The sequence below is a fragment of the Cyprinodon variegatus genome, unplaced genomic scaffold, assembly GCF_000732505.1.
Source record: "Cyprinodon variegatus isolate N-32 unplaced genomic scaffold, C_variegatus-1.0 Scaffold304, whole genome shotgun sequence".
In the NCBI taxonomy this organism is placed as follows: domain Eukaryota; kingdom Metazoa; phylum Chordata; class Actinopteri; order Cyprinodontiformes; family Cyprinodontidae; genus Cyprinodon; species Cyprinodon variegatus.
Window position 1 is genome coordinate 4,427 of NW_015150757.1, and position 26,670 is coordinate 31,096.

General features: G+C 39.6%; 1 protein-coding gene across 1 annotated transcript in view; it reads left to right on the forward strand.

The window, feature by feature from the left end:
* The first annotated feature begins 7,254 nt into the window (after positions 1 to 7,254).
* LOC107090625 (GDNF family receptor alpha-1-like) overlaps positions 7,255 to 26,670 on the forward strand; it is a 137,363-nt gene continuing 117,947 nt past the window's right edge. Inside the window, exons 1-3 of the mRNA XM_015384121.1 lie at positions 7,255 to 7,633; positions 7,914 to 8,213; positions 9,714 to 9,794. Of these exons, the coding sequence (XP_015239607.1) occupies positions 7,597 to 7,633; positions 7,914 to 8,213; positions 9,714 to 9,794 (418 nt within the window). The 5' untranslated portion in view covers positions 7,255 to 7,596. The remainder of the gene's footprint in view (positions 7,634 to 7,913; positions 8,214 to 9,713; positions 9,795 to 26,670) is intronic.

Consider the following 26,670-nt stretch of genomic DNA (forward strand, 5'->3'; position numbering starts at 1 on the left):
ATATAGACAGGGGACAGAGACTCTGCAAGGGTCTTATTCATAATTTATTCTGGAATCATATTATAGCCCATCACCAGTGAATCTCTACAGCCCCTCCACATTTTCCAATGGCCTCTTGGCATTTTAGATGATTATTTGATTTAAAAGTGTCTAGGAAATGCTTAAAGCTTTTGATATTGTTTTATACTCTAACACTGATTTGTTGGTTCTCAAATTCTTAACAACTAACCTGTTCTGTTTAGGCTTTAACAAAACAGTTTGATTTATTCTGAGATAAAATAATTCACTGATTAAGCCAATTTACTGATGCACCTACTGATGCATGATGATTGGTTTTTACTTTTCATTACATTTCACATTTATAAACTGTTTTGTCTTCTCCATCCTATAAAACAGACGGAAGTTTGTGATTTGTGAATAAAAAGTGTGATTAAAAAAAAAGGTTTAATGGGTGTGAATACTTTTGCAGGCCGTTGCATTTTAGCCGAGATTAATAAATCAAAACAGGCTCAAACATTTTTGTCACTTTAACAGATTACAGAATTAGAAATTGGTTTTACACCAATGCTGATCAATCCCCATTAAGTTTGTCTGTTTAACTTTATGAAGTGCCTTAATGGCACTGTCAGCTTTCTGAAAAGTAATCCATTGTGTCTCTCTTTCTCTGCATACATAACTCACACAGCAGCGGACTGTGACCAATTTTCCCCGGCTCAGACAGAGACGGCTTCTGATCCGGTGCCATGAAGCACATTACAGTGTGAGATGTCAACTGACCTCAGTACTACATCATTCTGACATTCATTTGCAAAATTAATATCACATATTGATTGAGGCCTTTCATATATCACCAGACTGAGCCTGGCTTCGACTGGCAGGGTTTCTTCAGAGACTGTGGAACAGCCGAGTCATCAAATTGCAAGCAGACAATTATCCCACACACAGCAGCTGGAGCCTGTCGCTCATTTCTTCCTGCTTTCTGTCTCTTTTTCCATCGTGTTCTGAGTGAAATAGCCGTTGCCGTCGGCCTGAGGCACTCCTATTGAACAAAACTGAAAGTCATTTTAAGAAGTGATTTTACCCTGCAGGGTTGATTTATCTCTATCTAATCACACAGGCCTTTTTTAGTAAGGGATTATCATCCGATGTTAAAATAAACTGCTTCCCTGAATGCACAGGGCTCTCTGCCCCCTCTGTATGAGTGTGAGAGCTGATTTACAGCGCCTGCATGCTTGATTGATTGGGCCCAGCCTTTAATGCGGATAGCCTCATTGACAGCTCCCATGAATTTAAGCAAGTGGATTAGCTTCTGAATAGACTATATTGGCAATCAATGGGGTGAAGGTAGAGTCACATGATGTTAGGATTCCCTGTGAATGATGGACTTGGAATGTCATTTGGAGGTATCATTCATGGTTTTCACATGAGTGCTTCAAAGTGGGAGCTTTATTTTACTATGACCAACAGATGGCGACAGCATCAAAGTGGGCTCTCCTCTGTGCTGATTGGTGGGAGAGTTTCCTCTCACTGCAGCTAGATCTGAGCCTAGAAGCATTTTGCTTCCTCAGAGCATGCACTACATTCCCTCTGGAGTCACTGGATTTTATATAGTTTAATCAACTTTACGGGAAACCTGGGGAAAAAAAGTGCTTTTAAAACATGGTTAGCAGCTAAAGCTTGTCTATTCAGTGCTGCTATGGGAGGATATTTCTTCCATTATTGCTGCAAGCAATGAACAGATTTTGTCAATGCAAAAAAACATGAATGAATGAATTCAGAAATCAAACCTTGAAAAAATTATGATCAACAGTTCGGAAGAAATGTTTTTTTTTACTATAGAGCTTACATTTTATGTTCTTACATTTTATTTATTTATATTTTTAAAGGATTTCCCGTTTTTAAAAGAGATTTTATATTTAATTTTATTTTTCATATAACATTTTCTTCTAATCTTTTCTCAGATTTTATTATTTTCAAATTTAGTACAGATGTTATATTTTCAATTTCTATTTATTTATTTTTTCAAATACTTGAAGAGAATCTGATTTTTAAAATGCAATTTGAAAAAAAAAAGCAATACATAAAACCCATCTGAACCAAATCTGAAAATATAAAATTTCAAAATGTAAAAATATAAAATCTGTGAAAAAATTAGGATTTCTTCTTCGCCTAACCAGTTTTTATAAAAAAAAAAAAAAAAAAAAAAAAAAAAAAAAAAAAAAAAAAAAAAATGGAAAAAGTATGATATTGTTTAATTTGAGAAATAAAACCGGAAAAAAAGAAGTGGTAATCCTGAAACTTTTTTTTAGGATGTCTTTCATTTCATTTTTATGATCTTTCTTTTAAATTCGCTTTGTAAAGCTTTATATATCTATATATATAGATATATTCCATGTACTTTGGAATTCAACAAGCAAATGGCAACCTAACAAGGAAAGCAACTACGGCCAAATACCTCCAACAAGTAAGGCAGGTCCTAAGGAGCCAGCTCAATGGCAAGAATAAGTCTCGGGCAAAAAATAGCTACTCTCTACCAGTAATCAGATACCCTGCAGGAATAATAAGCTGGCCAAAGGAGGAGGTACAGGCCACAGATGTTAAGACATGAAGGCTCCAAAACATGCACAGAGGGTACCACCCCAAATCCAGTACCCTGAGACTGTACACCAGCCGTAACTGAAGGGAGGCCGAGGACTATAGAGCCTAAGAGCCACTATCCAGAATGAAACATCCAAGATCTATAACAACATAAAGGACAAGGCTCAAACAGACGACATCCTCACTGAATGTCTCAGAAAATCGGGAACAGAAGATGAGGTGCCAGAGACTCTGTCTCTACCACACCAGACAAGACCCCAGGTGCAGACTGTGCAAAGAGACCCCTAGGACAATCCAGCACATAACTGCAGGGTGTAAGATGCTGGCAGGGAAAGCTTACATGGAGCGGCTGGAATAGTGGCTGGAATAGCATACAGGAACATCTGGGCAGAGTATGGGCTGGAAACCCCAAGGTCAAAATTGGAAACACCTCCAAAGGTGGTAGAGAATGATCAAGCCAAGATCCTGTGGGACTTCCAGAAACAGATGGACCGAATGGTAATGGCAAACCAACCGGACATTATGGTGGTGGACAAAAAGCCGTTGTGGTTGACATAGCAATACCAAGTGATTGCAACATCAGGAAAAAATAACATGAGAAACTAGAGAAATAGCAGGGGCTCAGAGAAGAGCTGGAGAAAACCTGGAAGGTCAAGGCATCAGTGGTACCCGTGGTCATTGGGGCCCTCGGGGCAGTGACCCCCAAACTGGAGGAGTGTTTACAGCAGATCCCTGGAAATACATCAGATATCTCCGTCCTGAAGAGTTCAGTTCTAGGAACAGCAAAGGTACTGACAGAATCCTCAAGCTCTCAGGCCTCTGGTAGAGGAAAGGAGCTTGGAGGAAAAAAGAGGAGACCACTCGTGATGGGTGAGGAATAGTTTTTTTTTTTTTATTAGGATATGTTTATGGCCTACATGGTGGTGCCATTTGTAGAACTGTTGCCTTGCAGCTAATCTTGGGTTTGATTCCCTTCCCAGTGTCTTTCTGCGTGGTGTTGGCATGTTTTCCCTTTGGATGTCTGGGTTTTTTTTACTTCGCTGTCTCTTTTGTGGTTTTCTCCAGCAATCCAAAAAAATGACTGTTTAGGTTAACTGGCATCTCTGGCAGGTATGTACAAAGTTGTGTGTCTCTGTGTTGCCCTGCGATGGACCGTCGACCTGTCCAGGGTGTACCCCGCTTTTTGCACATAGACTGCTAGGCACCAGCCTCACCAGCGAAAAAGATGGATGGGTAAAGTACAGAACAGAACAAAATTCCCTCCAAAGACTGATTTCTTTTATTGGTGGTGGGAATGGCTCACTGACACGAGTCAACCCAGGTGAAAGGACTTGGCAAATAACCGGGATTAAAACTGCCATCAAACTGCTCAGTTCCGATCTCCATACAGTGGAAACAACCGACCCGGGTTGGCCCGCTAATTTACCTAATACCAGTGAGCGCAACAACTCTACGTAACAATACTGTGCCAGTCGCGTAAGATATAAAAATTCAAAACAACTTAACATGCATTTGATAACAAGGAGCGACATCTGTAAGACGGACGGACATAGGACAATAAAGCACACTTACTACACCCTGGCTCCCATCCATGTTGCTCTCCATTTTCCTGATTTCTGTCACACTGGTGACATCATCAACACTAGCCCAGTGTGATGGCTTCATCAGACAGCCAGCAGTGGGGGCACAGAGGCCAGGCAGCTCATCAGCTGGGTCTAACCCTCCGCTGGGAAGCTGCATGGCCTCTGATTGTCTCTGTGTTTACCTGTGACAGAACGACCTCCTCCAGGGTGTTCTCTGCATTTCTTCTATAGACTGCAACAGAATGCCAGAGACCTCTACAGAGTGCACCGATCCCACCACAATCCTGATGGAATAAGTGGGAGAAGATGGCTGGATGATCCATTGCTGTGTATCAACACAGAATACCGCTTTTAAAAAATGTTTTTGTCATTGTTATGGTTCCAAAAGAGGCCTGTAGTGGCAACAGAGAATATGAGGGACTGCAAGGAAGACACCTGCTTGTCTTGGGTTTTGAAGATAATGGGGCAGACTTTAAGGTTTGTCAAATTGAATATTTAACTCATTTTGTTTTCATCTTTAGCACCATCCACAGTGAAGATGCTTTGCTGAAATTACAGGCTACAGCCAGGATGAAAACAGTACTGCCTCTAGAGGCGGGATCTCCTGAAAAGTAGCCAATCACTGATGGTTTACTTTCCTAGTTTGGTTCCACCCTCTAAAGGGCTCATTATGTTGACGAACATACAATCCGCACATAAAAATGAGCCACCGGTCACATCTAAAGCATTTACTCTTGAGAAAGTAGAGAGCACAGCTGTTTATATCTTTTTCAAAGCCTCTTCCTGCTGTTGAAGAGTTTTTCCACAATCTGCAGACAGTAGTGATATTTATGGATAAAACCCCTGACAGGGGTTGACGTTAAGGATTTTTACCACTTGCCCTCTGGGCAAGTGACTTTCACATTTCATTTGCCCAGAAACAATTTTTACTTGCCCAGTATAATGTTTGATAAATATAGTTCCTAATATTCATTTTTTGTATATATATCAATGAAACATGTTTGTTTTTTAAATGTTTTTTGTAATTCAGTATTTTTTAAGTTTCCAGGTTCCTGGTGTGTATCTGCATGCTTCAGATAATGAACTCAAGCCTACATTACCGTGTTAACATGCTTTTCAATCCTTCCTGCACATTCTTTTCAAACTAAACTTTGCTTTAAACTGTTGTTTGCTTGGAAAAATATAAATTGTAATGTTAAAAATCTAAAAAAAACTTGACAGGTTAAAAATTTAAGATAAATCACAAGACAGAAGTCAATGTCACACATAAATAACTTTTATTTTAGAGTCACGGTATGTTTATACAAGATGATAATATTAATATAATGTGACTTTTCTAGAGAATCTTTATACATAGTTATTTTATACAGGGTTTCCACAATCTTACATAAATTTAGAATTCCCTGACTTTTAACTGACTCAGGATTAGTTTTCCCTGACAAAATAAATGCAGCAACAAGACAATAATAATAACATAACAGGTCACCAATCTAACATGTTTAGCTCTATAACATTTAAATGCACCTCTCCAATGTCTGAGAGAAAAAAAATTAAAGAACATTTTTTAATGTGTGACCTGCATCACTGTACAGAAGGCTGCCATATGATAGCGCTTTCTACTTGTTTGTCATTTTGGTAACTACATCAAAATTACCGCTAGGTGGACAAAAATCACGCCATCTGGCGGAAAATCACGCGAGAATGTGTATAAAACAACAAAAATGGCGCCGGCAACGCTTGTGGGTCGTTTTCAGCAAATGTTGCTGATTTTAAAGTAATTTTGAGTGATAATTTTTTTTTGCGATCATTGCACTTGCCCGGCTGGCAAATGCAATGAAATTTGTACTCTCCCAAAAATAAAAACTACTTACCCCGGGCAATCGGGCAATGGTTAATAACATCGAGCCCTGCCTAATGTCTCTATATGTTGACAGTTTACATTTTTTTTTATCTCTGCTTCTTTTGCTATGTCTGATTTTGCCTCAGCAGATGGCCGCTCACACTGAGCCTTGTTCTACTCGAGGTTTTTTTCAGTTCAAAGGGAGTTTTTCCTCTCCACTGTCGCTACAAGCATGCTTAGTGTGAGGGATTGCTGAAGAGTCAATGAGTCTATGCAATCAACTGGTTTTCCTTAGATAGAAAACGTTGAATCAATCTGACTGGATGATCTGATGAACTGTAAAGTGACCTGAGATGACATGATGTGAACTGGCACTACAGAAATAACTGAATGAATAGAATTTTATGGCTGTAACTTTTTAAAGATGAAATGAATATGTATGCTGGAATGTAAGAAAAACATATTGCCTACTAGTGGTGGTAGAGAAAGTCCACTCTATAAAGTTCAAAGGGTGTGCTGTTTAGGGAGATTAATGTCATGCAGTCAATCATGCAACAGAAAAAGAATTCCTCTTTTCAGGGATCATTCATTGTCTTTTTCCCCTGAAGGACTCAACTTAGCATGAGTTATCTTTGCTTTTGAGTCAGTTGTTGAGTTCTTTGTGATTGATCTGTCTTCTTTAAGCCTACCTTACACTGAAAAAAATAATAATAAGTAAGCAAATATGGTTAAGTAAATGCCAAAAACGGTTGCATTAAGCTTTCATCAATTTTGTTAATCTGGAACAATTTCTGGTTTTTGAAAGTGCTTTATAAGTACCCTGGAATGACATTTAAAGTGAGCAGAAAGGAGCTGGTCGCCACTATATTCCTCATCATGTCATGAACAGACTCAGGAGGTCGCGCTCTTTGCCCTCTTCCTGCAGCCCACACACAGCAGACCCATTACAGAACCAATTCCCTCATTCCTTTGATTTCTGCTGTAAAATGATTAGAAATGTGTTTTTTCCTCAGTGATGATAAAGTGCTGATGACAGTGAAGGAGTTCCGCCGTGATGGGAAGGAAGCTGCGTTTGGATCGCAGGGTGAGGTGAGGAGGGTGGGGGTAGAAGCTGGCGCTCTCCTGCTGCTCAGTGCGCTGTAGACGGCGGCGGGACTCCAGTTGGTGAGAGCGCTCACACTCAGCAGCAGCAGCAGCAGCAGCATCCCGCTGCCTACACCCGCACAGCACCGCACAGCACCGCACCGCACCGCAGCTGCGGGTCCTTGGTGTCCCGCGGCGCCTGGTCGGACCATCCCGCACTGAAGGAAGAACAATCCAGATAAAGCGAAAGACGTTTCTGTTGCAACGAAAAGAAAGTGAGAGAAGCTGAAGAGAATCTTGACTGGACACTTTTTTTCTTTCTTTTTGTTTGTTTGATTGTTATTTTTTCTTTTTATTGTTGTTCGCTCGAGGCGGGCTGGGGTCGCGCGCGCCGCGTCTTTTTCCATGGATTTATTTCCAGCCGGACTTCTCTGGGAAATAAACTAGTGTTGAACCGTTTCTCTGGGTTATTGTTCCACTCAGAGGGAAACCATGATCTTCTCACTGTTCTGTTTTCTGCCTCTTTTCGGTAAGTTTCAGTAGGAGATGTTTTCTTAGAGCAGGAGTCTCACATGGACTCCACACTGATCCAAAAACAACAGAAAGGCGCAGCATCATTTAAACCAGATGTTTACTTAAAAATAGATCTGGTTTTTCTGCCTTAAAGCTCTTTTTTATGTTGGAATCCCTAAAAAAGCAGCTTTTAAAGTCTTAATGTTCTCCTGCATCATGATTAAACCTCATGTTTTTATTTTTAGTGGAAAATAATTGGATGCTTTGGCTTATTTTAATGTATTTTGCGCCTCCAGATGTGCTGACCTACGCGGAGGAGAACCTGCGCGCCTCTCGGCTGGACTGCGTGCGGGCCAGCGAGCAGTGTCTGCGGGAGCAGGCGTGCAGCACCAAGTACCGCACGATGAGGCAGTGCGTGGCCGGCGGCAAGGAGAGCAACTTCAGCCGGGTGGCCGGCGTGGAGGCCAGGGATGAGTGCCGCAGCGCGATGGAGGCGCTCAAACAGAGTCCCCTGTATAACTGCCGGTGCAAGAGAGGCATGAAGAAGGAGAAGAACTGCCTGCGCATCTACTGGGGGATCTATCAGTCCCTACAAGGTTTGAACTTTTCATTACAGCAGCTCAATCTGACTGGTTTGGAGCTGTTAAGGTTTAAAAACCTGAAACAGCTTAATAAGCTTGAAGTGAGACTGAAACCAGAAGCATTGGGGATTTTTTTTAAATCTCTTTACTTGGGCAGGACTGCAAATTTAAGTCTGATTGGAATAAAATAAAAGATTTGTATTTTTGTCTCTGATTTAGAAAAAAACCCAAATAAAATCTGCAACTCCTTCAAATGTTGACCCGACCAGCCCTCACACCCACTCCCCATCCACTGGGGTGGAGATTTGTTAGTGAGATCTTACCAGATGTTTTATCTAATAGGAGACCCCTGACCCCCCTTCACTATGGGGGCATTTACAAAAAATAAAACCCCACAAACAAACAGAACCTTCTCCTGCACACAGGCTCAGGCCTGACCCACACCCAGAGACCCTCTCATAACAGACCCATTCTATTTAATGAGACATTGTTGGAATGATGTGAGCAAAGTTTGTTATCTAAACTTTAAAAATCAAGAACCCAGGATGGAAAAGAACCAGAAGTCTAGTAACAGACATGGTGGAAGCTTGACGGGCCCCCAGCTCAGACGTATGAAGCAGGAAAAAGGAAATAAGCATTTCATTGTTCAGAGATCTGAAACCAGCCAATTTATATCCGCTGATTTTTGATCAAGGTGTTAAAAAGTAAATAAATAACTAACAGAAAAATGTCTTATATAAACACATCAACCGCTTCAGGCATAAATGCATTTAAGCCCAAGTTAGGATAATGTGGCTCCCAAGATTTCTATAGTTTGAATCAGGGAGTCAGAATTTATTTATTAGAAGTTATCAGCTGATCGATGCATCTTTATATTATACTTTTAAAACAACATATGCAGGTGTTTATAAACCGCTGGTGTAGACTCAGGAGCTGTCGGGGCCAGCAGGGGGCCCTAAACAGTCAGTAAATTAACTTATACCTTAACCCAGCTCTGAGCCTCCTCCTAAATGTTGATGAATTTTGGAACCATGAGTGAGCGACCTCCATCCTCATCCTCCTGACTACCAAACCTTAGAAAATGTCTTTTTTTTCTACGTTTAGTGGAAGGAAGATGAAAACAGAAATGACAAAAACACTCAACAGAACAGAAACAATAACTTGCTCAGTCAGACCTGACACTATTCAGAGAGTGGCTTCTTGACCTCCTGAGCTGTATCCCTTACAGCTAATGGAACGTGTCTCTCCACCCCCCCACCCCACCAGTGGGGGTTTATTTAGAGCCCCTAACTGTTTCCAGTTCCTCGCCTGCTTCCAGTCAGCTGACCAACCTGCCTAATCAAGCGTGTGGCTTTATGCCAGCCTGGATATCGACTGACCCAAATAACCCGTGTCACATGCAGGCCAAGCCAACAACCCCCCCCTCCCCAGAAAAATGATAAACAAAACCAGGAGGGGTGACGGGTAGTAAACATATTAAACCTATTGAGTTGGTGTTTTTCTCTGGGGTTACAGGTAACGACTTCTTGGAGGAGTCTCCGTACGAACCGGTGAACAAACGTCTGTCTGACATCTTCCGCCTGGCTCCAATCTTAGGTAAGAGCGCCCAAAGCTCCCCCCCCCGCCCTGAGCTGGGGCAGACACCCCGTCCTCTCAGAGATCATCTGGGGGGAAGCGTTCCTCCTCGCTCTCTCCTCTTGTTTTCTCCCCCCTGCATGCGAGCTGGAAGTGATGTTGCATGGGGAGCTATAGTTCAGTCTCACCAGGCAGCGGATAAAAAAAGCCTTTAGATGCTCTGTGTGTGTCTGTTGTCATTTTGGAGCTGGGGTCTCGGTTCTTCGTTCTCTCTGTCATCCTGGCTGATAAATTCCTCATGTTTGTAGAGGCTGTGAGTGGAGAGTTAGAAAGAGCATCAGCAGCATCTGCTCAGAGCCCAGCCTGGGAGCCAGTCTGGCCTCTAGATGGCGATGTTATTCCCCTCTTCACTCTTTTGCCTCATGTTGCTGCTTATGTTTTGGGTTTTTGTTTTTTTGTTGCACAGCAGGTGATAAATTCTGTATCACATCAGATTCAAGTTCGCTTTGCTCCCTTTTTTCAGGTGGAGATACAGAGAGACATGTCGTTTTTTATTTCTTGGTCAGTATTCAGTGAATAGCCTTCATTTTGATTGGAATGTTTGCTTCTAGAAATCGCTCAGAAATCTGTTGCTTTTGGACTAAATCTTGACATCTGATGACTCTTCAGAGTTTAACCTTTCAACTATGTGTGTAGTTTTAGTGTCAGGAACATTTGCTGCTAAAAAACCCAGAATCAAAGTTCCCCCCAGAGGCAATCAGTCTGTTTCACATAGAAATGAACCGACTACAGGCTGTAGGACTGCATATAATAAACCAAACCCTTCTGAGGAGTATGGCTGCATCTAATAAGTAGTTTGCTAATACATTCATCTGTTGATTCCATTTTTATTAATTAATAAGTTGTAGATTAATAAAAAAGCTCCTTAAAAGGGCTTTATACAGAATTTAAACCCTTTGAAGATGTGAGTCCCATTGTGTCTATAGAAAATGTTACAATTTCAAAGAAATAACCTCAGTCCAACAGTAACGTATGGTGGTGGTAGTATAATGGTCTGCTTAAGGACCTGGAAGACCTGCTGGTTTAAATAGAACCATGAATTCAACTGTCTACCAAAAAAATCCTGAAGGAGGACATCCTGCCATGTGTTCATGACCTTAAACTGAACCAAACTTGGTTTGGATCATAAACATACCAGCAAGTCACCATCAGAACGGCTTAAGAAAAATAAAATGATCACTTTTTAGTTCCTGGTTTAAGTTTAGGGAGCGACTAGTTTTTCAAACAGGTTTATCTGCTGTACATTTACATTTCACATTAGCTCCTCTGTTCCAGTAAAAATCCTCTGATTTAAACACCCTGGGATTTATTTTTTACTCTCAGGATGAGCTGAGAAATTGGCCCATTTCTGGTCTTTCAAAAACAGTTTTATCATTTTCTTATACTTCTAAATTTTTTTAACAAGAAGTAGGAGGGGTTACTGAGTGATGGGGGTGTCTCTGCCTGTCTGAGCCACAGAGTTAAGCAATGAGAACCCCTCCTCCACCTATTGCTGCACACTGCTGGTAAACTGGCTGAAAGATGCCCCATTTGTCTCTCCCTCACTTTAGACTATCTTAGGGGAAATATTTGTGGTCACAAAAGTAGAACAACTATGGAGTGTAAACTTGTATTGGTGTTACAGTAGAGTATTGAGGCTTTTTTATACAAAATCAACATGTTTGAGCTTTTAATTATGTTGTAAATGTATTACTTCATCAAAATCATGCATAACGTGGTATTTTGCTAGATACAATCATCTCTGCGTAATCGTCATGAGTTCTGCTGTCTGAGCAGCAGCCCTTCCATATCCTGTGAAAACCAGCAGATAGAGAATATCTATGTAATAATAACCCTCCTTTAGGAAGCACCTTCATTGACCTTGCTGTGCCTGCACTGTAAACAAATGCCCACTTTGTCCGATCAAAGAGGGGTGATGTGAGACAGAACGTCATGATTGCAGCTTAAAGTTGAGACAAAGTGGCCTTTTTAGCGGCTAATCTGCACAGAGCAGCAACTTTCTGTTTCAGTTAATGTCTAAGTTAAGAAACTCTGTATTATTCACCATGATTTACATGTGGAGGGCGGCTCATTAGGCTGTGAGGTAAAGGTATAGATTATATTGAGGCAAAGGGAACAGTTGCTGCAGAGGTAACCAAGCAAAAACCAGCAGCAGTTGAAAAATGAACTTTTGTCTGTTTTCCTGTCATGAAAACCAGTCAGGGATTAGATGAGGCTGTGATCTAAGGTGAAGGAACAAAGCCAAGGCAGACTTTTTCAATCCAAAAGGAAGATATTGAAATGAATGTTGACAAAAGATGAAGCAGGATGAATGCTCTTAGCAGGTTTGTTGGCACCTTTAATAAAGACGTTTTAACGTAGCCCTACAGGAGCTGTGCATCATCCATTAGCTTTAGCAGAGACACCGCTATCCTGCTTTGGTCTTCAGCCGATAGCCTTTAGAGCTAGCCCAGGCCAACCGCCTCCTCTCCCCCATTCTGCCGTACTCTCTGCCCTGAGGACTCCTCCAATCTCCTGTTCCTTAGTACCAGAGGGGGGGCACAGCGCCATTTTTCCTCTGATCTTCTCTGAGCTCCAGAACTTGGCGTCTCCTTACCTTAAGCTCCACGGAAAGCGGCTGAGATCCAGCCGGAGCTCCTGGATTCCCCCAAACTGGGAGCGTCTCTGTTGGAGCCAAGCTGGTTTTGTTCAGCTTTCCAAAATAAATAAAGCAGTGTGCTCTGTAAAATCCAACAATCTGCCATGTTGAGGTGAAATCAACAAGCAGCAGATCCAGTTTATTCTCATTATCAGTTTGTATGAAATTGTACGAAAAGTTATGCACAGTAATTTCGTACGTTTTTGACGTTTTTTTCATCGTATTTCGTCGTATTGTTACGTCTTGCCTCGAGACAAGATATCCTTGCGCATGCGCATCTTACGCACCATTCAATAACATAGAATTTAACATACAATTAACCCTAACCCTGACCCTAACCCTAAACGTAAGATACAAAACAGCAAGCAACCTAGTGAGAGACATCATGAAGTAATTATTGCACTGTTTTTCCCAGTTTTACGTGAGTCCGCGGATCTGCTTTTTTCATTTGTCTGGCTGCGCATGCGCACTGATCTGTATTTTCGAGGAAAAACGTCAAACACGTACGAAATACTGTGCATAACTTTTCGTACGATTTCATACAAACTGATAATGAGAATATGTTGGCAGATTCCAGGATGTTGTGGACTGGAGTCTGAATTACTGTTGGTCATCTGGTGAATTTCTGGTGAAAAGCCAGTGGAGCAAAAGCACATGTAAGAGTTTTTTTTTTTTTCATTTCCCATATTCTGTGTGAACGCACCGTTATAGCAAAATCATATCAAAAAGCAGCCATCAGAAAATATAAACCAATACTTTGAAACGAGTGTTTTTTTGTTCTGTATATTCATGTTAACGGAAGAGTTTGGTGTTCCCATGTTATCTGATCAAAAAGCAGTCTGGATAATCCTGTTATTCTACATCTGTGTGAGTGTTGGCAGATAATCTGCAGTGACACTAAGACATCCAGTCCACAGATGCTGAGACACTCAGACCCACTCTGGCTCCACACTGAACACCTGCTCCCACTGACACACCCACAGACGTCAGCCCGATACCATCAGAGAGTCTCGCTGTCATCTCGGCTCTATTTAATGGGGTTACAAAAGCAAATCAAATCAATCTGTGACGACTGATTAATAGGGATTAAAATGAAAACAGAAGGCCCTTTTAATCTATTTGTCTCGGCTCTGTTCTATCTGCTATTTACAGAGTAATTACCAGGGATTTCTCTTTTTTTCCTCATTGAGTCTCATTCACCCCCTCCATAATTGCCCTTTCCTTCTTGCCACTAATAACCCCAATAATTTGAATTTAATAATATGTAGGATATTGCAGTGCACATGTTTAAGTTTTAAAAAAGAAGAAAACTCTTATGGATGTATGCCATAATGTATGGATAATTATCTCGTCCAATGCAAAGAGCAACTTGCTGTAAGCCATTGGCAACTTGCTCCTATGCCCTGGTTTACTTGCACTCATTGAGAAATGACTAATATATCGAAGCCGTGGATGGTTTTGAACGTGTATACGGCCTGCTGCTGTGCTGCTGGGTTTATCTAGCTAATTATTTTCAGATCTCCACCAGGGGCACAGTGCATTTCCCCCTCTGGAGAGTCCAGTGAGTCACTCACTTCTCTGCTGTGAAACACAAGCAATTACCACTGCAGTGGCTTTGGCTGGTGACTTCTTAGAAAATACTCTGTCAACATCTTAGCTCAATGGAGCCATGCTGGCGCACCTCTGAACACACTGTCAGCACTTAAAATCTTCAGGGGCTTGAGAGAAGCCTCAGTAGGCTTCAAAAACAGCAGAGATTCAATTTCTGTTTGTTTACTTTTTGCAGGAAGTCGTATAGAAATTTGGAATAGTAGGAAAAAAACAATATATGCAGTATAGAAATAATAGATAGATTATATAGCTGACCTATACAAAGTCTGACATATAATAAAGTAGGATTTGGGAAGAAGACCGTTTTTATTGAGAAACTTGTATCAGGAAAAGGCATATCATGATGGAGTTGGAATTAAACCTGCAACCTTCCCACTGTAAGACAACCCCTCTTTGTACTGAGCCACAGTCACGTTGGTTTAAAGCTCATACACAGCTTCTCTATGTGTTTCTATGATGTTTTCTTATTTGCTCATTTAATCAATCGTTTCTTCTCATGAATAATATCTTATAACAGGGTAACCAATTAAAAATAAGGTCCAGAGACATTTTTAATGATCTGTTACTTTAAACAGAATTTAACACTGAAAAAAATTAGGTATTTATGCATTCATGTTATATATTGAATTTTTAAATAAAAAAAATAATAAATAACATAGAAAATTTTTCCATTTTAAAATTTTAAGTGTTTTTTTTTTTAAGTAGAGAACAATAATTGTTTAGTTTGGTATGTAGACAATTTCCTGATTCACATATTTTATAAAACTCCTGAACTGATCGTTTGTTATTTTTCTTTCTTTTTTCTGTCTTAATGAGCGCAGTGGGCTTTAGGCTGCCCTGTGAGGCTTTGCTTCCTGTTTTGTCAGATCTCTTCTAACCATGGTTTCTTAATTGATTGTAGCGCCACCACAGCCTTATAAAGGCTGCCGCTCATTCAAAATTTTTGCAATTATTCTAATCATAATGAGAGTTTTAAAAAAGTTAATAAAATACCATACCGTATCAACTTTATTTATGAAACACTTTATACACCGACAGGACAGGACCAAAGTGCTGTAAACAATCATAAAATACAATGCAATTATAAAATAGAAAAGATGGAATATAAAATACATAGTAGTATACAAACAGAATAAAACAAAGTGAAACCTCTCAAATTTTGCCAAAAGCCAAAGAAAAAAGATGAGTCTTAAAAAGGGACTTAAAGATAGCAAGAGAAGAGGCCTGTGTTATGCTCAGAGGCAGATCATTCCATAGCTTAGGAAAATGTAATATTAAAATGGATTTTATTTTGAAAATCCAACACTGCCTAGACCTGTCTGTTTTGTATTGAAGCTGACGTTGCCCCCTCTAATAAAATGCACCCCACATCTTAAAAAATACAAATAATAATATATATTTATATTCATAAAAAAATTCAAAACAAAAAATTAAAAATAGTGACAACTGTATATTTCCATCACTAGGTATTAAAACCTAATATTCCCAAACAAATGAATTTAAATTAGGGGTGCACTGATTGCAGGTTCCTTGCCGATCGCTGATTCCTGACCTTTAAAAAGCCTAACATTCCCATTCAGATTTTAACTGATACAGATTTTTTTTAAAATAACCGATATAGTCAGTTGTCATAAGATATCAAAAACCTTATCTAACTGAAAGGCATTAATCACTACCCATAAAACAATAAAAACCTCTCCAATTACTGCTTTAATATCTAAATCAAGGTTTAGAGCTTTTATTTTCAGACCTTTGCGGAGGTAGATATGATCCGTGGAAAATATTGGTTTCTGCTCTAAGGGTCAGCTGATCAACAATCTCCCAAATATAAGGAAATTGAGGCCGTTTAATCTGTGCACCTCTGATCTAAATATAGAGGCTATGACTGCTAAATGTTTAACGTGTTACATCCTCTGATCGATTGGTGCAGGCCGACTTTTTCAATTTTACGTCACATTCCTGTTAGAGTTTGATTGGAAGCTATCTTAGCATATCCTGGCCTTTTTGCAAAGACCAAACGTAACGCTAGACTAACGCTCAACCTTCAGCCACACACTGAACTATTATTTACAATTCAGCTTATTTGTATAACGCCAATTTACAACATGTCATCTGAGGGCACTTTACAAAGAAGATGCTGTAAAGTTTCCTTTAAAACATGACGTGATGAAACAAGCTTTCTAACTTTACAAAGCAGGTTTCATAAATCAGCAATCAGAGAGGCTGGCATCACAGAGCAGGAAAAAAAAAACGGTCATTTTGTTAGACGCACCACTTCCTGTGACCCAAGAGAAAGGAGAGAGCTGAGTTTAGATGAAATGGCTGCATTTCTTTCACCAGTTGGCCATGTTTATGAGCCAGTGATCCGTGCAGGCAGGAGCGCCACAGAGACGCTGAGCATTATTCTGAGATTCAAGTGGACTTAGCATTACTTCCACACCATTTAGCTGAGGGTGCTGGAGATCAAAGTAGCCCAGGAAATAGATAACAATGCCAGTCATTTTCTCTTACTGTATTCCTGAACAATGGCTCCTCCTGTTACACAATAAAATCTGCATGTTTTTAGTCCTTTTTTTCAGAACATGTTGGATTATATTTATAAATATTATTGGAATATTTGATATTTGATTTTGCGATTTCTCAGCATGTTTGGTTAAAAAAGTACTTTTTGCCTGAACCTGAGATAAATTATTTCAAATAGATTTATTGAAATCAGGTTGTGGTTGCTTAAAGATTAAAAAATAAAAAGTCAGGTTTAGTGGTAACTCATTTAACCTAATTTATCTTCTAAAAAAATTTAATTGTTGCTACATTTCATAATAGAAATACAAGGAAAGAAAGTATTGATTGTTACCTGAGATGGTAGCATGCAGCTTTTCTCCCATCATTTCAGTTTTATTTGCTGTCAATTCACCTACATTTTTGTTTTGTTTTGTGAAGCATATTTGCTGTGAAAATAATGTTTAATTTTGAAAACTCTACAAGATTGAGCCTCAAACCCTGGATATTAGTGAGGCTACAGATTGGGCTTCTGCATCTATGGTTTCTGTAAAAAATAACTGTCTTTGTCACACAGAAGCACTTTTTCCCTTTGCTTCAGTCCATCTGAACGAACTCAGACTGACAGAGGCCGTCCCAACTGTGACAGCTGCCATTCTTCAACAATTGCTCACATTTATCTAAGGCTGGTGAAAAAGCACTTTGTGATACTTCTGCAGGATGAAAGTACTCACACCCCTTCTGCCGTGTTACATCCTCAAACTTCAAACTTTTGAGTGGATATCATGTGATACACCATAGTTTAAAAAATGGAAGGCTATATATAAAAAGTGAAATGTGAAGCTCAGTCAGTTGAAGCATATGTAAAGCTCTCCTTTGATCAGACTGATACCTTTACTTTGACGGATTACCTCACAGCCGGACAGCGGCCCAACAAGCCAACTCGTAGCATTGCTACGGTGGAGAAATATTGTTCGCATTAACATTTGCGCGGCAGTCTTTTAGATCAACAACTTACTAAAGAAACAAAAAATGCACATTGAATTTAGCTGCCATTGATTGGAATCTTTGAAGATCAGCCTTTTGTTTAATAACCCAATTTGGGTTTTTGTTTTACAGAACTTTCTCCCTGTTTAACTTTTGTTTATCTCATATCCAGAAATGCCTGGATTTTGACTTTAATATTCATACTCAATTCAATGCAAACAATTTATATATATATATTTTTTCAATTTAGAACCTATTTTTGTAATTTTGCTATTGAAAAATAAATTGAACTTCCCATCCTGCCCTGTAGTTAACCTATTTTTTAAAGACACCACCCAATAAGTGAATTCTCTAGTATTTTAAGGCGGCCAAGGCGGTACTAATATAGTGAGTGCAGGTCGGGGGGGAGATTGACAGAAATAGAAATCAGCAAGACCTACTGTAGTTGGTGTTGCTTTAGAAACATAAGTGGCAGTGATTACGACTAAAGCCTGTGAAATGACCCTTTGAAGCTTTTTAGCATTTTTTAAGTGATAATTTAACATTTATGGTTGCAGAATAAACTGTTTTGTATGAATTTCACCAAGTAAAACAGAATTACGACAGTTTTGAACACTCTATTGTGTTTTTAACGCTTTTTTTAAATATATAAATTAGAGGCATCGTATATGTTGCTTAAATCCAGCTAAAGTTTTGGAGGTATTTATCTCTAATTTATGTAAGTTCAGACAGCTGAACAGTAAAGGGAAACCTGGTCATTAATTACAACTGTTTGTATGTTGATGTCTGGCTTTAAGCTCCTTCCTCCCCTCAGTGGGCTCTCTGTGAAGAACCCACTCACCACTTATAAGCCCCAATACACCGCTGCTCAATACTGTATCTCTTCCATGTGTCAAGACTTCAAACGCCTCTCGTCATCCTCCCTCCCACAGCTGCAGTGAATCTTGAAGCGGAGCGACGGCTACACGTGTGTGCGTGTTGCGAGTGTGAGAAACATCTGTAAGCGCACGGCCCCGGCTGTCAGGCGGCTTCAAATCCCTCCGCACTGACATGGAGGCCTGAGAGGCTGTCAGCGCCGCTCCACCACTGGCTGCAGTGGAAGTCACACTCATGATAAGCTGCCAGTGCTTGGAGATAAGCCTGCCTAACACTGTCTTTTTATATCTGCACATCACATATTATCCAGTTATAATACAGTATTTTTTGTGTTGGAGAGATCATGTATCCTGTCTGTTGTTTTAAACAGGAAGTATAAAGCCAGAATTCTGCCACATGCGTAATAAAAACTCTGCTGAGCATTTTATCTAAAACATACGGATGCAAACTACTCGTCTCCACACACATTTTGAACGTTTTAGGTGTGCAGATCTGAAACCATGAGGCCCCTCATCTGTTGTGAGCATGAATGCATCCCACTAAGCACAAATACTTTGGAAAAATACTGAAAAGACGACGTGATGTATATCCTAACGACGTCTACATTTGGTTAAAAGAAACAAGCCGTGATTTTCAGATTGCTGAAAAGACGCTAAAATACTGGGCTTGCTACGTCTTTTCAACGTCTATTATTGGATTAAATAGGGATGTCTGATATTAGGGGAGTTTCCTTGTCTGCGCTAATGCTAGTTGTCAACGCACCAATGGATAAGATATCAAACCACCGCAAGGAAGAAAGCTGAGAGAATATTGTCCACTATACCTTTGATTAAGACAATGTGTTTGCTTAAATATCTGAGTATTTATTAGCAAAGGCTTTAAGAAAATGGAACTATGTCCTAACTGAGAGGATCTCACAGTCTTTACACTAAAGCCACATTTACAATACCGTTTTGAAACCGTGCCAAGAACTGTCAGAGTACGGTAACCGAGATAACTGTTGAGTGTAAATGGAGGGAAACTTAGCTGGACCGTGCCAGACACAACCGAACCATGCTAGCACTGGTTCAACAGCAGGACTCGGCGCAGTTGAGTTCTGGCTTGATTCTCTGATAACAAAGAGCTCATGAGCAGCTATTTACAGTCAGCTGACTCATTTTGCGGGTTTGTGGCGTGTCTGGCTTTGCGTAATTCCCATATTGGGATCTGTAGTACAGTGGTCTGCAGACAGGAGACGAGGAACAAGTGCTAGCATGATGAGTTAACAGTCATAGGAACCGAGTTCGGCACGAGCTCTGTCTGAACTCGGCACAGATCGGTTCAGAGGGGGAGTGTAAATGGGGCATTAGAAAAGAAAGAAGGCCTCACATAACGTCTCTGCCATTTGTCACTGTGGCAGAATCTGCAGCAGGAGTCTACAGGCTTTAGCGTTTGCAAAGAATAGAGAAGTGATGGCCTGCTGGTTAGAGCAGTGCAGTGTGCTCTGAGAAGGTTGTATCCGGTTCGATCCCCACAGCCTCCACTCTTGGTCTCTGTGAAAGACCATTAACCCCACACTGCTCCTCAGGCGCCGCACAATGGCAGCCCACTGCTCCCCAAGGGGATGGGTTAAATGCAGAGTGAATTTCCCCACTGTGGGACTATAAAGGTATTTACATTTTTAAAAACCAGCATTGGTCTCTAACGTCCAAAATTCATATACTCTCGTTTCTCTGTCCTTAATGTGAGGTATGTCAAATATGTTTTCATATCTGATAGCCCAGATAGTAATCTAACCTAATTAGGACTGAAAAGAAACTTTAAAAGTGATTTTTTTAAACCAAATTTGACCCAATGAACAAAAGTAGATCACGCCTTTAACTATTTTTTGTCAAATATTTTGCATTTGCATTTGGCAGACCTTAAGCTTATTTGATTAAAGTTTTTGAAGCCTCTCAAGTTTCCCTAAACCCTTCTATCTATCTTATAATACCATTTCACCTAGACNAAATGATCCAGGGTTTCCGCGGATCATTTAAAATAATTACAATCCATTATTTTTTGGGGGATTTTTTTCATTAATTACATAATTTTTTATGGGATTTCGGTGTAACAATCAACATGTATCGAATCGAACCGAAAACCGTGACCAGAAACCGTGAATCGAACCGAACCGTGGATTTTGTGAACCGTTACAACCCTACCAGATAGTAATCTAACCTATTTAGGACTGAAAATAAACTTTAAAAGTGAGTTTTTTAAACCTAATTTGACCCAATTACAAAAATAGATTGGCAGACCTTAAGCTTATTTGATTAAAGTTTTTGAAGCCTCTCAAGTTTCCCTAAACCCTTCTATCTATCTTATAATACCATTTCATCTAGACCAACGGCCCCAAAAAAAAAAAAGAATAGGTTATAAATTGTACTGTCTTGGTTGTTCTTGTCAACAATAAATAAATAAAATCCCCAAACCCAGGTTGTTTTTAGAATAATAGTCTTGCACCTCTCAACTAACCAGCACATTTATAAAGCCTTTTGCTTCATTTCATATAAAAACTACTCAGTCATTCGCTGCCGAAATGACTCAACTCCCCCCTGCGGCTAATCTCATTCAAGCTACAGAAAGAGCTGCATGCTGTCAGTACCAACAAATTCCTAATCTGTGTTAAAAAATAGAGCAGATTTGAGCTATTTCATTGAGCTATAACCAGATTTGTATTGAACATCAGCTCTGACCTCATTTTTAAGGTCTGAGCGGGATCGCTGATTAGATCCCAGAACAGAACCCGAACGCGATGTAGATATTAGTAGCCCAGTCAAACACATTTGGAAAACTTCTCAGAGAAAAGGCGTTAAAGGTAAAGATATCTCTATTAAGGGGAATGTAATAAAATTAATTTAAACCTCCCCCAAAAAAACAAAAAATCATTTGCACTTTTTAATCTAGTTTTCATTAGTTTCCGGTTCTCAATGGAGTTCTTTAACGTGCAAATCCTTGTCCCACCTCTATCTGCAGTATGAAGAGTTGAGATTTATCTTTCCTGTGTGTTCTGTCTGGGATGCATAAGATAAAATTGCCCCCGCAGATTCAGCCATCCCAGCCTCCTCCTCATTAGTTTGCTTTGTTAAAGACTCTGAGATCCACTGCTGACAGTACTGTCCCTGTGCCTTGAAGCCTGATCAATAAAGCACCATGTTAAATTGGAAACTTGAGGCCATGCCTACAAGAATCTATTGATTGCTCCTTTATTTTGCCCTCTGATCCCTCATTGTTTCCTTCCAAGCTCTTCCATTCAGACCAAGATCAAAGTTTTTATCCTTGAGGTGTACGGTTCCAGACTGAGAGAGGGATCATCCTGCTGGGGATCTGTGTTTTCACTGACCTTGTCTCATCTCTGCACAGTTTTATTTTTCACATAGGGACTACAGTGATGTATGCGAGTATGGAGGTAGTTTTGTTTCATTATTGTTTAATTTAAGACATTTAATCCAGAAATACAAGTTTGAAAAACTTAAATTAATTGAAATTTGCTATTAAAATATAATCCTATATATTGGTTTTCAAATGATAAAAGAAATCCACATTTAATTTTTTATAAATTATTATTATTTTTGTTTTTTTGAAATTTTATATTTTGAATTTTTCTTTAAAATTTCTCCTTTTCAGACTGAGTTTTAAAATAGTTTTCATTTGTTTTCAAATACCTTTTAGCAAATCACATGCTTTCCACTTTAAACCCAAAAATGTTTGTTTGTGACGCGCACATAGACCGATACTAATTATTTTGCTAATGTTCATTTAGACCAATGCTAAAGTCTTTGCTCCTCCCTCCAGTGCAAAGACCCAGAAGTGTGATCTGTAAAGCGCAATTTGAAATGAATGCAAATTGTAAAAAATTATCAGAAAAAGACAAAAGTAAACTGAGCAACAAAATTACTGGAAAACTTTTTTCAATAATTTTTTTTTTAAGTTTCATTTTAGAATTTCAATTTCAAATATTATTCTTTGCTTTTATAAATAATGGAACAAAAGTCACCACATACATGAGAACACCGGGATTCAAATTTGTCTCAGGTCTCTGTGGAAAGGCTGTTGAAATAAAAAAGGGCATTTTTGTACTATAAGAAAAGAGACTTTCTGTTTCTGTGACAGCCGTGAGCTTCCATTCAGCAAGGCTTTCAGAATGACCCGGGTACGGGCTAAAGCTGTTTCAGGGAAGGTCAAAAGAACGCTTTCATGTTCAGCAACTCACCGAAGAACCTCCAACCAGCCTTTTCAACTTCCCCTGCCCGTTGGGAGCTACGTGTCGGCTAGCCACTTAATTCTCCACACTGTTTCAAAAATGACAGATCCAGCTGTGGTTCCATTGGCAGCTTGATTTTACCAGCAGCCGTACCAACAGGTTGTCAGTCCGAGCGCCGGCTGCCGCACCATGATCCAAGAAAATCATTTAGTAAAAGGTGACCAGATTTGAGTCCCTCTGAGAGGCCTTTGATTGGATGTGAAGTGGAGGGTGATTCATCATACTTAATAAACGCAGCTGACAGCTGAAATCAGCAGGAGAGAGCATGTGCCAGGTCTGCCTCCCGACACTGCTTTATACTGCATGCTAATATGGACTATTAACTTTTCACATACAGCTGCAGACTCCTACACAGATGGTTATATATGAATTTATGTGCTAAGGCAATTTAGCAAGACCCAGAAGAGGACTTTCTACCAAAAGTGCACAATAATACCCATATTACCTTCAGCTTTCTAAGTTCTGCTGATATCAAAGCTGCCTTTGCACTGTTACCTAAAGTATCACGTATGCTTGCTGTTGCATTTAAAATGGTGTTAAGTGGGTCTACGATAAAATGAAGGGATTTTATGGAACTTCAAAAATGTCTCTATTAAATTCACAGTCAGGGGCGTAGATAGATGCGGGGCCCAGGCTGGCCATGGGCCCTCTTAAACCTGTTGCCCACTGAAATGACCAGGTTGAACCTCTAACAATCAGCATTTGGCCCCCCTCCCACTGGCAAAAAAAAAAGCTGGGTGGCCTCTGTCCGCCCATCACTGCGTGTCTGCTGACAGCATCATGCTGGGTTAGCGTTGATGAGGTCACCAGTGTGACAGAAATCAGGAAACTAAACAATGGAGAGCAACATGTAAGGAAGCCAGGGGGTAGTAAGTGTTCTTTATTGTTGCATCCTTTTATCTGTCAGAATGCCTTCTACCAGAGCCTCTCCATGGTGAGAAGGATTCGGGGTTTACATTCCCTCTCAGCACTGATGAGATTTGTTCCCGGGTTTAATTCAATTCAATTCAGTTTATTTCTGTAGCGCCAATTCACAACACAAGTCATCTCAAGGCACTTTCCAGTTCAACCAGATCATCCAGCCAGATGATCCAGTTGATTCAAAGTTTTTTATCTAAGGAAAACCAGCTGATTGCATGGACTCATTGACTCTTCAGCAATCCCTCACACTAAGCATGCTTGTAGCGACAGTGGAGAGGAAAAACTCCCTTTGAACAGGAAGAAACCTCCAGCAGAACCAGGCTCAGTGTGAGCGGCCATCTGCTGAGGCCCACTGGGGTTCAAGGAGACAGCATTAAACATTCTGTGCTCTGTGATTGCAACTATCTGTAGTCCAAAGAACATTAATTCTGTATACTTAAACCAGTTTAGAAGAGTTATAGCTGTTTTTATTTATTTTTATATTTGTATTTTTCATTGTAAAATTCTTACTGTTGTGTTTTTAGGTAGAGAATTTTAAGATCTATCCAGGGACAACCGATGAAAAATAGCCTTTTGGCTAATTCTGGTGCATTTGCAGTAATGCTTATTAATGTACACTGACCCTGTTAAATAAAATAATAAATCTAAAACAATAATGGAACAACATTCACTCCATATTCCTTTAACAGCAGGAGAAAGAGTTGAGATTCTGAGCTTAAAGAACACTTTCAGTTGATGTTTCCTGTCCACACAAATAAGATATGATTATCCCACATACAGTAGGAGTGGCTGAAATAAGGATGAGGACCTTTGCTGTGCATGGAAAGCTCAGAGTAGAGCGGTTCGATGCTTCCTTGACCCCTTCATTGGGAGTCTTTTGGCAGGCAGGTTATTGAAGCAACTATATTTGCTTTCTGGCATGGAAAAACCTTTGTATCTCCAGGGAGGAACTGGTTGGTGTCTCTAGTGAGAGGGCTTAAATGTTTTACCCATTTTCCCAATTAGTGAAGGATAAAAAAGTGAAAGGACGATTGTAGATGGATGGATGCTTATATCATATTCAAACAAACCATTTATTTAAAGGGGAAGATGACTAACAGGCTGTGTTGGAGCTTGACAGGCAGTTTGGGTATTGTTTGGAGGAAATGAAGGACATGGAGCACTGCCTTCACCAAGCACAGGGACACTTTTAGACCCAACAAATCACTTACAGAAGTGGGTTTATATGTTGGTCATGCATTATAGCCAAAGCGTTACGTAGAAGATAAAAAAGAGCCTGTCATGTGAAGCTGGTGGGTCTAACCCAACATATATGTATGATTGTGTTGTATGTTGGTACATTTGTTTAACACTTATTTTATTTTTCTCAGGATATATTTTACAGATTTAGATTTAATTCATATCATTTTTAAGTTTTATAGTTTGATTTCTTTTTTTAAAAAAAAATTCAGATTGAGCCTCACAAAATGCACTCTTAAAATTCTCTCTTCAGTTCAAGCCCAATTTTCCATTCAATTCAGTTTATTTCTATAGCGCCAATTCACAACACATGTTCCAGTTCACCAGATCATTCAGTCAGATTGATTCAAAGTTTTCTATCTAAGGAAAACCAGCTGATTGCATCGACTCATTGACTCTTCAGCAATCCCTAAGCATGCTGGTAGTGACAGTGGAGAGGAAAAACTCCCTTTGAACAGGAAGAAACCTCCAGCAGAACCAGGCTCAGTGTGAGCGGCCATCTGCTGAGGCCCACTGGGGTTCAAGGAGACAGAAGCAGAGATACAGAAAGCAGCTGTAAAAGGCGGCCCCGTCCAAGAAACACACAGCCAGGCAGACGAGCTCCGAGCCAGCTCCCATGTCAGAGGATGAAGAGAGCACATCCAGTTAGTCACAGTCAGAGAAACAGGACTACACTGGAAAACAGGCTGATCTCCAACATCTAGAAACAAAGGTGTTGATGGCAGCAGCACAGCTGATATTTCTCTCCAGGATGGAGTCACAGCCAAACAGGAACAGACCAGATGAAGCTACTATGAGAAAAAGCAGAGAGAGCAGAATGTTAGAGATTGAACTAACAGATTCTGCAGAGTGGGAGAATAGAGATAGAATGAAGCAGAATGATGAAATGGGGGTCCATATGTCCTCCAGCAGTATAAGCCTATAGCAGCATAACTATAGAGAAGCACAATGCAAATATTTTTATCACATAAAGTTACCAATAAATAAAAAAAAAATTAAAAAAAATCCCTTTATTGTCCCTCAATGAGGAAATTCTGGTGTTTACAGCTGCAAAAAGATAATAGAAAAAATGGTCACACAAATGTGAACCTTAGAAAAATGTAGAAAAAAAAACCATAATAGTTAAAAGATAAACAATAAAATACTGTAAAGTGTTCTAACAATATAAAACTGTGCAGCTGGAGCATAAATAACCAATATGCAGCTGTGGACATTTTTACAGTAATCCATATTTAAAAATAGCAGCAACATCAGAGATTTGCAAAATGACGCCACAGGTTATTTAACTGACTAAGGTAGAAACTGCAAAATCGGCATGAATGGAAGAACTGATTGAGGTTGATGGGAACAGTGGAGGTGGAAAGTAATAAAGATGTTGTTGCTAACATCCATGCAGGCCTTCGCTCCTCACTGCAGAACAAAGCTCACCTTCTGGAGGGAAGACAACCTGATTTAGTAATCAAATTAGTAAAGAATGCCGTTTGTTAAAGCTAATCTGAAAACTGAAATTTGAAAAATTCTTTAAAAATGTTTTGTGGAGAAATTTAGGAAAATTAGATTACAAAAATAGTTTGAAAAACAACAGTAACAAAACTAAATAAAATCTAAGAGAACAGAATAATTAATCTCTAAACATTTTTATATTTTTCAGATTTAAGTTAGATTTCTGGATTTTATTTCTTTCAAATTTCAGTTTTCAAATTTATACATTTTTTTGAGTTTCCATTTAAAAAATTAGTTTTTTGCGATAATGGAACTGAATTCACTCGATTCGCAGTTAG